The sequence below is a fragment of the Stegodyphus dumicola genome, chromosome 7 (assembly GCF_044657685.1).
Source record: "Stegodyphus dumicola isolate Sdum_Otavi_A_Nest chromosome 7, ASM4465768v1".
Classification (NCBI taxonomy): Eukaryota; Metazoa; Arthropoda; class Arachnida; order Araneae; family Eresidae; genus Stegodyphus; species Stegodyphus dumicola.
In genome coordinates, this window is record NC_140774.1 from 121,023,397 (window position 1) to 121,037,758 (window position 14,362).

The 14,362-nt window shown below is 33.0% G+C and overlaps 1 protein-coding gene across 1 annotated transcript in view; it reads left to right on the top strand.

Moving 5' to 3' along the window:
* Positions 1-14,362, top strand: part of LOC118182017 (polycystin-2-like) — a 113,961-nt gene that overhangs the window by 66,188 nt on the left and 33,411 nt on the right. Inside the window, exons 6-7 of the mRNA XM_085820767.1 lie at positions 1,088-1,312; positions 4,106-4,268. Of these exons, the coding sequence (XP_085676893.1) occupies positions 1,088-1,312; positions 4,106-4,268 (388 nt within the window). The remainder of the gene's footprint in view (positions 1-1,087; positions 1,313-4,105; positions 4,269-14,362) is intronic.

The following is a 14,362-nucleotide window of genomic DNA, read 5'->3' on the forward strand; positions in this document are numbered from 1 at the left end:
TTTTAACTAACATTTATTTTAAGTTTAAACTATCTTTCCTGTCAAGCCTTACTTTCCCCTGGAACTGCCAATGCCAGAATATGTAAATTTTAGTAGAACGCGCAAGCATTCAAATTATCAGCGGAAGTATTCTGATTTAAATAGAAGGAAACGAGTTCGGTGTGATATTCTTACTTAGCGAGCGCGGAGGTAGTTAGCGAGAATTGAAGAACCCCGCGTTGCGGCCTATGTGCTTGGCGGGAAGTAGTGGAAATCGTTCCAGTGAGCTTCAAGTCTGCTGAATTAGCAGCGGTATTGTAAAACGCGGTGAGTTAGTTATTTTAGAGAGCCTCGTAGTTAGAATCTTGTCTTTATTTTCTTTTCAGGTTATTATTTTTATTTGACTGCCAAGTTGGCACCGTCTGTAAGCGTCAAGAGAACGCAATTGTAATTTATTACGTTGAATAAAAAGGGACTTAAACCCTTCAAAAGGCTCTATCTTTTATACAAGTTTTCACAGTCACCTCTTGGTTGCGTGCAAGTTGGAGGCGCGCAACGTTATATCACAAAATTGAAATTTATAACTGCCTAACATGAATGCTTTGTTTCTTTAAAACAGTTTTGTAACTCGAAACATACGGTTCCTAATAATGGCTGCCAAAGTAAAGGCCACGTAATGATTTTTATGAATAAGATGTATGATAAAAATTTGATTAAAATAGATTTTTGCTATGTTTTGGTTTTATTCAAAACTCAAAAAAAAAAAAACTGCATATTTCACCATTCCATTCACTGTTTGATTATACAAACTAAATAAAAATCTCTAAGACCTTTTTGTGATATGTAAATTTAGAAACACAGGCATAACTTTAAATTTGGGAAATTACTTTGATGTTTAAAAGCTGTCCTCAAAAGGATAATATTAATGAATTGTAGGTGCATTTGATTAATAAAAATAAATGAAGCTCATATCTTATTTTACAATTTATACTAAATTGTCGTAGTAGTGTAATTCCAAATCCGTCCCATTATTGTTCTCTCCATTTATTGTTTTATCAATATATATATATATATATTTAATTAGAGTTTTTATTATCATTATTACCAGGTGGGTTTACCACACCGAAAAGGAGATGAACGGGTCCAATCACTGGGCATTACTAGCTACCTACAGCGGCGCAGGATCTTACCGGGACCTAGGAACTACCAAAAAACAGGCGCTGGCTCGCCTGGAAATACTTCGGCAAAACTTGTGGATTTCTCGCGCCACCAGAGCAGTCTTCGTAGACTTCACCGTTTACAACGCAAATCTCAACTTATTTTCCGTCATTAAGTAAGTCCCATATTCAGTCGGTTTTATTTTAGTACTGCACTGCTTCATAAAACACATTTTATGCAGAAAGAAAATGCAGCGCCTTGAAAAAGTTAAAAATTTGATACACTGATGAAAAATATTTTTTGTGGGGAAGATTTTAATTCAAGCAATTGCAAGTCGCCATTAATGACATTTACTTTTCGATCATTTGGATGTCGATACTAAATTGAATTACACACTAAACATGGTAGTGATCGAGTGTTCAGATTTTCTTCTGCGGTAATGTAGTCATTTGTCATTGGTCGAAGTCCCTAGCTCATCCTCATTGTGAGGTCATTGGAGACCATTCGGGTGATGACAAAACATATCCTTACAAATTTTCATTTGGCAATGAGATCTGAGGAGCATACTAGACAAAGACTTATCTCGACATTTTGCAAAGAATGCTTGCTATTATTAACTGTGTGTAGCCATGCGGCTTTTCCCATACGTGTGACAATACGGCCGATGTGGGCTGTGTTTGACCATGTGGGTATTTGACAAGCAATTTCAAATAGCCAAAAAGCCATTTCGTAATATACTCGAAATATTCGACAATGTAATGGACTTAAGCATCAACATCAACATATCTGCTGCAGAATCTTATCCGCAATGTACTCATTACATATACTAGAATTGGCTGGTCATTCATGCTGATAGCATGCTAAACCGTATGACAATTAGTGTGATGTTCAGTAGTTAGCGAATCTGTCCCATTTTCTAATTTCCTCCAGTTTCTTCGTCTGTGACTCTCACAGTTGAGGTAGAATTAAGACAAAATTGATAACAGAGAGCCATTCAAGTCAGAAGCGCAATACCACTGCAAGTTTTAGTGTTATTCTTTACAAAGGACTGCTTGACTGTATACCTGCCTTAGGAATTGACAAGGAAGGATCTGCCTCAATATTGGAGCATCCAGAATTACCCATATACCACTTCCCAGAATGTCGTTAACTATATAGATTGTGCGGCCACTACTGCATGACATCGAATACGTCGAAGTCTTAAAAGCTCTAAACCCAATTTGATGAGTCACATTTTCTTTTTGTAACTACTCTTTCCAAATTTGATCTACACATAAGCATTTTATTAGGTATATGAGTAAATCGTTTATTAAACACATCTGATTGACGCAAACGTTCTGGGAGATCTCAGAAAGTTATTTGCCAACTCTCAATCTGAGAGTCGCCAAAAGTTTAGTTTCGACTAGGGAGACCTGCTGAGGGGTCATAGATAAGGGGAAGGCTCAGAGCCGGATTTAGACTTAATAAGGCCCTAAGCTATTTGAGATATGGGGCCCTTTATAAGTCTGTTATACTATATTTATACAATATTTTAATTTTTTGGAGGCAGCCCCCGAGAAATTGGGGACCCTAAGCTATAGCTTGTGCAGATTGTAAATGTAAATCCTGCACTGGGGAAGGCTCATGGGAGCCGTTAATGAAAAACAGAATTAACTTGTATTAATGAATGTACATATTTCAATTATTACTAGTGTAGTTTTAGTGTTTAATTTTGTGTGTATAATAAACATTTAGAATACAAAGAAGGTGGAATTATATCTCAAAAACACGGCTCATGAAGATGGCATGATATTACAATGACTATGGATTTGCCCTGCGGAATTGAAGACTATCGTCCTGCTTTTCTATAGAAATTAGCATGATGGCAATCTATGTCGAATGATTCTTTAAGAACACAGTAATAACAAAGTTAAAGATACAAAATGTTACAATGTTGGATGCAGTTATATTAACACGAATCGTGCATCCTATACCTTTAGTAGGAAACATGATCGGTGAATCTTTCAGAATATTGTTGAATCTTAAACAACAGTATTCTACATATTTTCACTTTTTTTGTTACAGAGATGAAATAACTTTTTTATTACTAAATTTTACATCCTGAGCATAAATATGCACTTTTAAGATTCGCATTTGCCTAGTAAAATCCGTGTAATATTTTAGCATTCACAATCAGTGTTTTGAGAATTGAGTATAATTGAAATAAAGAAAGTAAATAAACATATTCTTTCTGAATTTTACCTCCTGAATACGAATATGCAATTTATTTTCCAAAACTGGTTATTGTTTAGAAGTTACAGCAAAATTAATGTTACAGTTTAATACTCATAAGCAATTTTTTTCCCATATTTTGAGGATTCGTTATAAATGTAGTTTTCATACTATGAGGATCAGTGCTTTCAGCCTCGCTGATAAAAATGCAATATACATATATTTTTATTTCTAACTTCAATTAAAATTAGGTGTATAATAGCATGTTCTGTTGTTCGCTTTCCCGCAAAGGATAATTAATATGTTTGCTCTTTGCTCTCTAATTTTCCATGCTTCAATGCTGATTTTGCACTTTGGCTATCTGTGCCCCTCCGTGCAGCAAGGATTACGGGAACGCTATTTAGGTACCCTGATTAAAATTACCTTTGTTAATCTGATCGAATGATTATTTTGTGTTATCATGTGTTCATAAATATTGTCATATTACCGTTAAATTGCTAGATGCTGAATATACTTTCTAATCTATTGAAGCTGTGCTAGCTAAACACCCACCTCTTATTCTATTATACTAAAACGAGAGCTAATGCAGTAAAATTTTTAATGCTATTTTCGTGTTTTTTTCTTTTTGATGGTGGGGGGCGATATTTTTTTCTCCTGCTAGTGATGTATGTTTTATTTTTTACTTCTTGAATCTTGAAGCAGCCTGTTGTTTTAAAAAGCACATACTTGATGTTAATGCTTTGACTTTCCTGTTTAGGTTAGTTTTCGAATTCCCAGCCACGGGAGGTATGATTCCATCGTGGAGCTTCCGAACTGTGAAGCTGCTGCGTTATGTCAACCCATACGATTACTTCATCATGGCTTGCGAAGTTTGCATTGTACTTTTCATACTTTACTACATCGTAGAAGAGTCACTCGAAGTAAGTGAATTCTTCATGTGTTGGAAATAATCTTTGAAGATTTCTCTAAGTATTACTTATTTTGATTTTTCAGTGATCAATAGTTGCAAGATTGGCCATTAAAAAGAGTTTTTAAGTTCTGTTATTCGTAGATCATTTTTTGCATCAAAGGTATTCGGTTTTAAGCAAGAAACGATGTGAGTCTGTATGTATTTGCTAGAAAGTTTTATTAAAATACTTTAGTATAGCACTGTGTACCTAAGAGAGGATAGTAATTCATAAAGTATAGGGTATTCAAAATACCAGGATAGCCTATCTTGTTATTTGCACAGTAAAACGAATAATTTAGTTAATTTAGTGCGTTATGGGTAGTTTGAAATGCTCATTGGACAGTAAAGTCGTTTGGGAAAAATTAGACCAGTAACATGCTTGTGGCCTGATCTCAATATAGCGATCTAACTCGCAACAAGAACACCCGAACGTTTTTACATTAAGTGACGTGGACAAACTTCGAACATATACTGTGTAGTGAAACTAACAAAGAATTCCAAAAGCCAGTACATAAATATATTTTCTTACTTAACAAACAGACATATAAGATCTGCAGTAGTACTAAATGGACATAATAGGTTACGGAAAGCGAATGTTAGGTTTTCATGACTCTCTGAATATTCTATATTGTATTATAATCAACAATTAAGCATACGTTATAAAGCATCATATCTTTGACATCAAATATTGACTATTATTTTGCTACTAAACAATTCCTAAGAACTTGTATCATACCAAACCAAGCATTAAAAAAAACTGAAAAAAAAGTGTTAAAAGCTTGCTAAGATAAAATGTCTTTCGTGTAGTGCCGGTATTCAAAGGGAAAAAATTAATTTTAATCTAGTTGTCAAATGTTTAGTATAGCACCGGCTTTTATTTTGAGATCTAATATAGTGGAATCTCGAATCAATATGGTTATCTTTAGAGTTCCTTTAGAGTTATCTTTAGAGTTCCGTTTACGAACAGGTTATCCGGACAAAAACCTCATCGGATAACGATCAGTGTCTCAATTTACAAACACTCAAGTCGGTATGTAGACACATTAGGTATATTTTTGGTAGCAGAAAAGATGAAAAATAGTAACCGCCTTCGCCGGGAATCGAACCACGGACTTCTGGAATACCGGCCCAGCGTGCAGAACCACTACACCACGAAGGCACGCTATGAAAGTGGGAGAAATACCTTATATACTTTCCCTTTTTTAAATGGCGACTGGGGTTTTTAGGGGACCCGATCGCCAAATCCTGAGTGTGGAGAATCCTCATCCAACACCCTTTTAGTTCGGGCGCCACTGTAGAGACATTAAGTATATTTTTGGTAGCAGAAAAGATGGAAAATAGCAACCGCCTTCGCCGGGAATCGAACCACGGACCTCTGGAATACCGGCCCGGCGTGCATAACTACTACACCACGAAGGAACGCTAGGAAAGTGGGAGAAATACCTTATAGGTAACATATGAGTTTCAAAAGTATTTTGAAATAACCTCTGCCACATAATTAACACTTAAGCACTTCTGAAAAGCCACTTCTCTGATTAACGAGCCTGGGAACAAGTGACAGCGTTATGACTATGCCCTGGACGAAATTATGGCCAGATTGAGCTACAGGCTGAGCACTTTGACGCTTAGGACTTTTTTTGTTATGTATTATATCGTCTCTCTAGGCAAATCCATGGGCTAGGAAATTAACCATGAAGACGTGGGAAAATGACTAAAAGATCATAAAAATGAGCTCAACAAGAAAAAACTACAATTTCAGAAGCACTAACAAAAGGCGATTATAAAAGAAATGTTTTCTGAGAAAGAGAAAGAAATAGCAATGATCGTAGTTCTTTAATCCGCGAAATTTGTGAAAAATGGATTAAAATTTTCACTTAACGATATCACCTTGATAAAGCAGTTGTGCAAACTGTAGCATAAAAAATTCCAATGACAATTCCATGTCAAAATTTCGAAACTTTGCAAAACATAGATAAAAAAAATTCTATTGGACAAATTTTAAGTGAAACAAAAGCCCTGTGAATTTCATGTAAAGTCGGGTGGCGCTTAGAGACAAATAAAAGACCTGGCCTAAAGAAAGTTGCCTGATATTTTTGCGAAAAGGGATGCCCCATCCCATGCAAAAACATCTTCATAATCATTTTCTATTATACTTTCCACTTTCTTTCGTGCAGATACAGTAAAATTAAATTAGGTTTCCGTCGGTTTTTATCTTTTTTATATTATGTTTTATCTTTTTCATATTTAATGATTTTGATTCGTTATGAGTTAATATCTTGCGCGCAGATTTGTGCACAAATTGTAAAGCTTCAATGAACTGTCTTATGTGGTCGAGAAACTAATTTACAGTTAATTAACTTGCATTTTACATTACTTCCTTAGAGTAAAATTATTTCAGTTTGCGAACACTTCGGTTGTCGAACGACCTTTAGGAAAGAATTAAGTTTCACGGCATTGTGATGTCCAAAGTAAGATGCATATTAACACCGCTGAGTACAGCGTATTCTTTGTTTAGCAACTAATTTCATTTACATTTGTAAACCAACTTTCATTTGCAGTACTATTCGAATGCACTGATACTCAGTTCAAGATATACTTCTTGTGGTGGCCTTGCTTTGTTGCTGCTGAATCCATTTTTAGCTAATATTGTGTGCAAATAATTGGAAATAAACTATTGTCTTGGACCTTAATATGGATAAGATAAAAAAGTGTTTCTTTAATATTGTTATAAACGGTTTTACTAGTATAACAGTATTGAAACCATACATAAAATTATGCAAGTAAGAAGTTTAAAATCTCATTTTTATGTATTTTTGAGGAAAATATGAAAAAATGAGTTTTGTTTTAAAGTTTGCGGCTTAAAATTCATTATACATTTGAACAGAGTATTCATACAAAGCAAGTTTCTGTAAGCTAATTTTCATTCTTGTTTTGGTATTTCCTGTCTTAAAAAAATTGTCCTGAGATGATTAAACATATGAAAATATTCTTGCATAAAGATGTTTGAGTAACAGCAATAAATTACATTAATCTCGCCGCCTGTGCCAATTTACTACGTTAAATATACATAATTTTCAATATCTGTCTGAAATGACCCCTTAAATTTTTATGTATATATTTTTTTGTCTTAATTGTACGATCAAAAATCTTTATACGTGCAATAAAGATTGTTTTTGAATTTCCTGAAAGTAATGCAGTGCATCATACCATTATAAACTCCAACCATTAGCGCCATTCTAATTTTATCAGTAAAAGTATTAAATTTATGTTGCTGTGCAGGCTTCGAAAAGTTAAATTATAGCCCTGTAGGCAACGGGGAAAAGAAATTTTGATTCGCGCAGTTGGGCTATAGCAGGACGGGGGAGGATTTTCATTCGCGCAATTGGAGCCCACCCGCATGAGTTACGTTAATTTATGATTTATTTGATAAGACCTAAATTTTTTATTAAATGAAATTTTCAGTTTTCAAAATTGAATTCTTTTTTACAGAATTTATTTAACTTAATTTTTACTTAGTTTCTCTCTTTATGTGGGTAAAATCTTGAAATTATTTTTCAACTTCCTTCTATCAAGTGGATTTTCCTAAAATTTTTCAGATATATGTATTTTCAATGACAATACAGTGAATCACAGGAATATTTTAAAATTCGGGACAGTTTTTTTTTAATTATTTAGTGATGCATTTTTCTCACAAATCTTTATTTAATGATCAAACTTGTCATCGCAGAAATTTGATCGTATAATTAGCGAGAAACAATTTTGTTCCACTTTAGGCTTTCCTAGATGAAGCTTTTTTTAAAAATCACTCCAATTCAACCTCTTTTAGTGAAATAGGTAAGAGAAGCCATTATTTAAATCTTTCCATTCAAGGTCAGAGCTAAATCCGAAAAGAGGATCGGATGCCACGTGATTTTGAAATACGCATGAAAGGATGCCATGATGATGTTTTTCCCGTTAATGTTTAAATACAGCATACCACATACTGTCACTATACACATGTAAATGTCTATTTTTTATTATATTACTGACGTTTTTGTTATCTTGAAATATGGTCTTATCGATTTCTTAATAATAATCACGGCTAAATTATATTAATTCTGCATCATAAATGTAAGCGAAAAATGAGACATCGTTTAAGAGCCGTAGAAAAGGATTCTGTACGACTAATCTGCCAAACAGAGTTACTTTACAGCATACAGTAGTATTCTGTTTTAAGATATATCTTCTTTTCCTGGTTGAAATAACTGTTATCCATTCATCTTAAAAAAAACTATTTTTTAGGTTTCACTTGCAACTGATTCTTAAGTATTTAAAATATGGGAATTTTAGAATTTCTGTATCTAAAAGTAAAGCGAGAGATCCCAACTAATAAACATTCCATAGCCAACAACTATAACAGATTTAATGTAGCTAGTCTGTCAATGCAGCTAGTCTGGTGCGGACACGGTACAGTATTATGCGCTTTGATTTGATTTTATTTGTTTCTTGAAAAAAATAAATATATCTTCCCTGATGTTAAAGAAAGACTGAAATGATATGATTTTTGAGGTTCTCATCGTGATTGTCCCAGAATTGCGAAAAGAAAAAGACTGGACTCACAGCATTTTTGTTGCCACCTCCGCAAAACCATATGCGAACAATTCTGAAATGGGACATCACAGTGAGAAACTGTCATCCAGATTAATATTTTCCAGAATTTCTAATAATTTTATTATCTGCTTATTGTTTGTTTGTGTCAAATCTCGAAATTAATATTTGACCCCCGTCTCTGGATCCTACTCTCTTGGAAGTTTTACACACATGCATATTTTCGATAATAATACAGTAATCCATATATATATTTTTTCTCAGAAAATTCGATATAGGTATTTTTTATTTGGGCTGAATATTTCTCTCAAATTATTGTTTAATGATCAAACTAATCATTGGAGAATTCTTATTTTGCGTAGACCAGGGGCAGTTCCCCTTCTGGGAGGGATTTCCATAGTTTCAGGGGAGAATGCGGTCAACTTTAGCTGTTGTGTATTTAGTTTTAGTTTATAAATACCCCTCCCTCCCCAAAAGAAACTATTCAAGTTTTGATATTTATCATCATTTTCTATACTTTTTGCTATTTGGTTTATAAAAACACTTTAAAAATAATATAAATAAATATATATATTTTCCGAGTTTTATAAAGTAGGGGGAGAATGATCTTCCGGCAATGGTCAAAGGGGTGCGTGGAGCAAAACAGCGGAGATTAGCTTAACATCACTGGCTTTGAATGAGAAATCATGAAAAATTTCGCGCATAAATATTTGCAGTTATAATATAGTAAACAGATTTAATGTGTGTTTAGAAAATTTACCAGTGTTTTAAAAATTTGCTACAGATTTTTAGCCCAAAGAGCGTTAGCTCAGAAAAGCTATTAATCTATTAATTTCGTTTTCAGAAACTCAATGATTTCAAAGCGCGGAATGTATGCTCATTTTAAAATTATTTTGTGATAGTGCTGTTGAACTGAATTTTATGGTTTAAGTACGAAGAACATGATATTTAATAAATAAAGGTAACACATAAAACGTAAAAAAAAAAAAAAAAAAAAAAAAAAATAAAAGCCTTTTTCTTTTTGAGCGTAATGTAAAATCTGAAAGCTTTCAGATTTTTTTTTTTTTTTAAATTTTGATTATGATTTTTTTCTAATAAATTCCTTATTAATGGTCAAAGTAGTCATCCATAGCATTTAATCTTTACCCTATCGGATAGAGTAAGAAATTATTTTAAGATAATTTGCCGAATTTTGGCATCTTTTTTAAACGTGTTCCACATATTCAACTATCACACAATTGCTAACAGGGATGGATTTTTCTAGCAAAAGATTTAATCTTTCGTTGTTAGCAGCTCCATGATTTTAAGTGAGGAGACCGAATTTCTGAATCAAATAGTAATTTAGGTTAACTAAATATTATCTTAGGTCAGATTGGAAGGAATAATTTTCTGATGTTCGGAAGTAGTAATTTTACTTCTTTCCTCATTCCATAAACTAAAAAGTATAAAATAAAGGATATTTAAAAACATTTGATTTGTATTGTTTTAATTATACGCAGAAAGTTTTAAGGGGCGAAAAGTATTTTTGGTCATTTGTGTTTAAATATAAAATCATGGACTTTCTGTATATGAATTGTATTAAGAAATTACTAGAATTTCAGGAAACAGTAAAAGTAATAATGCGTAAATGACATATATAAAGAATAATTACATTCATTTCAATAAAATATCGTTTTGACGATTTTCATTTTAAAATCAGACATTATGCGCAGGTCACGATTGTTATACTTTTAATCATATAGGACCAAGAATGTTTCGAAAGCTAACTCATTAATACATTTATACTTTTTTAGTACATTTAATTAAAATCGCAAAATGTAAAAAGGTATTTTTATATATTTTAATACCCTTTCCATTAAAGAAGTAGGCTGAAAAAAAAAATCAAATGCGAAGGTGTTTTCGAATCAAAAATTTGTAAGTGTGCTATTTTCGAAGTTGTGTAAGTGAGTCATTTAAAACACATCACAAACATTGCTTTTCATTTACGAGTCTAATTTGTGCAAGTAACGTCAACCCATGTATATTTTAGCGGTTTCTTCATCTTCATCGTTTATTATCCTGTTGCTTAAAATCTAAACTGTCAGTGACCCAGATGTTGCTTGTCATCCTGAAACTTGTCTGCCCTAAAAATACTTTGCAGTAAACATGACATATCATCGCTTTGATGTGACCTGCATCTGCAGTAATTCGAAGTGGAATTTTTTTTTTTTTCTTTTTTTTTTTTTTTTTTTTTTTTTTTTTGAAGTAAAAGCAAACGATATTCATATTCATTAGAATGTATACTAAAGTTCCAAATTAAAAAAAATAATGTCATAATACAAGAATTGATTAAGAAAACAGGCTTAAATCATTTTTTAGCTTGTTTGTTCAGACTAGCGTATAAATATTATGAAATGTGAAAGTTATTTAAGGATTTCAAACCGTTGTACTATTTCAAAAATGAAAAATGATAACTGTAACGGCGGTTATTCTTTCGACTATTTTATATCATCAAACGATTTCTCAAACAAGGTAAAGTATCTAATTTTTCCTCCATGCGATAGTTTGATTGAAAGACCTATGTATATTCCTCAATCTATCGACACATTATACAGGTTAAAATATTTGCTTAAAATTTCTCATTTAAGACGAATAAGGCAGAACATAAATATTCTGCCTTATTCGTCTTAATATTATTCGTCTTAATATATTTATTCGCTTTATTTAGCTCCCTTATTTTTTAACACCTGATTTGCTTGTACGAAGTAAAAAGGTTGTAATCGCGAAAAGTTTCAGGCAGCATATTTCAACGAAAATATCCATTTTGACAGCTATCGAATGCAATTTAACGATGTTTTTGCGTGATATCTGTACGTAAGGACAGAATAAAAGACTCTTTTCCTTCAAAAAAATTATAAAACTGCTTTAAAATTAATTCTGAAGAGAATTTTTCGTGGTGTCTGTACGAAGGTATGTACGTACGTACGTACGTACGTATCTCGCATAACTCAAAAACGAAGAGCCTCAGAACGTTGAAATTTTGTATATAGGACTACTATAACATGTAGATGTGCACCTCGTATTTTGGTTGCAATCGGCCGCCCCAAACGTATATAAATATATTTATAAATATATTCACTCTGTTCCCCGGCTCAGTGATCTCAGTTTCTTTACTCTTATATGTTTGTAAATTGTACATTTTTTGCTTTAAAAATGATTGAATTATGTTGTTCTTATTTTCCGGTTAACATTTTTATGCCTTTAGTAAATCTGTATGCAATATTTTTAGAATTATCAACAATTTAAAAGTTGTTTAAGTGCCACTAAGCCTATAATTTTTTTGATGGCGGCCATTACTTGTTTACATTTGAAACAGCAGGATGGTGAATTTGTTGCCAATGTAGAGAAACGTAGCTTCGCAACAACAAAGATAACGCCTTCATTTATTATTGCAAATTAAATCATGCTTGATCCTTTTTGGAATTTTTTCCAAGAAATAAGTGTTTAAGATTTACTTAATTTTTAATAATTAGTATTTTTTAATACAGATACTGTATTAAAAACTGTATTATTTCTGACCCAGAATGAAGTTCTGTATAAATAAATTTTTTTTAAAATTTCCGTATTCATCATTCCCTAAACCAGAGGTCGGCAACCTATTGAAACGGAAGAGCCAAAAGTTACGATTTACAAAATTTCCCAGTTTTTTTAAAGAGCCACTAAAATGTTTCGTTTCAATATTATAGCTTTGCTTATATATATTTGATTTTTGACTTCAAATTAACGGCTTTAAATACGGAATAATATATATATAAACACAAATATTTATATAGTTACGTCAATTGGAGCATTGGCTTTGCATGCCTTTTGAATGATTGACTAAATTTGGCTTATAACTTGTTTTAAGTTTCAAGCACAACTCTAAATTTTTATTTGTTAGTTTACTTCAAAAGTTATATTTTATTATATTCATGCAAGAGAACGCTTGCTCATACGAATATGTCGACACGAAGATCGTCAGTACATATGCCAACTTCTTCACCTCACTGTACCATTCTGGAAGACTATTCCATGCCCCGAATATGAGGGCCTCAACTCGCGGAATTTCGTTTAGAGCTGTCCCTTTGTGCTGCTCTACGTGCATGCATTTCTGGACCTTCAACTCTTCCAACTTGCTCTTGAGTTCTGTGAACTTGCCACTCCAAAAGTCTTTGGTTTTCAAATATAGCAGTTGCATTTGAAGCGCAAATATAGCAGCATCAATTCCAAATGTCTCATTGTTGATATCATTTGTATTTGCGTTGAGAGGATTTACTATGAACGCAAGAGTAGTTTTGTTTTGAATTGCTGGAATCTCTCATCGAATCCATCCTTCATGTTATTTAAAGCTATGTTGAAGTAATTCGTGTTAATAGTCACATTGGTCTCATTGCGATATACTTCAGATTTTTAAAATGAATTAATTTACCGCTCTTCATGTCTCAAACAAAAGTAAGTAATTTTTTTTCGAAACAAACTACTTCTTCAAGCAAGGCGTAGGCTGGGTTGCCCTTTTCTTGCAGTTTTAGATTTAGTTCATTTAGTTTCATTGTGGTATATACAATGAAGTAGAAGTTCTGCAGCCGTTTGTCTTTTTCCAATTCGGGATGGTCAATGCTTTTTTCATTGAGGAATGTTTTTATTTCACTCAAGCACAAAGTAAAACTTTGCAATAAGTTACCTCTGGAATGCCATCACACTTTATTGTGCTGAAGTTGGTCAGAAAACTGGTTATCTGTCAAGGAAATCTTTGAAGTGCTTTTGCAAAATTCTGTTAATAATCTTAATTACCAAGTTCATGATCTCAGCTATTTCGGTCGGAAATGTGTGGGCACAAAGCGCTTCTTGGTGAATTACACAGTGAAACGTTAGAATTTTATGGTTTACTTTTCTTTTGAAGAATTGATGTTACCCCGCTATGTATTCCTGTCATACTTCTGGCTCTATCAGTTGCTATCGAAACGATTTTATTTATATCAATTTCATTGTCTTCCAGGCATTTTTGCACAAGCATTTGCTATATCTTCTCCACGAGAATTTGTCCTGAGAGCGATAGCAATCCTACAGTTCTTCGTTTGGACCTTGGGAGGACATATACCTTACGAAAAGGGTAACTTGTGTCGTGTCTTTTATGTCACAGGACTCATCTATAGCAAGTGATAAGCCAGAAGCCGGCCAGAACGTCTTCCACTTGCATATGTGTTACATTTGAAAATATCTTAGCAGTTCTATCTTGTACTGCTTTTGCAGATAATGGCAAATCTTTGGTTTTTTTCCTGATTTCTTCTTTGATTTTTAATGTCACGAAACAGTTATTCAAATGCACGTATAAAACAATCTTTGACGTATTTGACGTGAATGAAATTTGACGTTTTACTCTTTTTGCAATTTCTAATGATACTGCAGAGCTTGGCAAATTTACATTATTGGAAGATTGTACCCAGTTACTTAACACGTAAC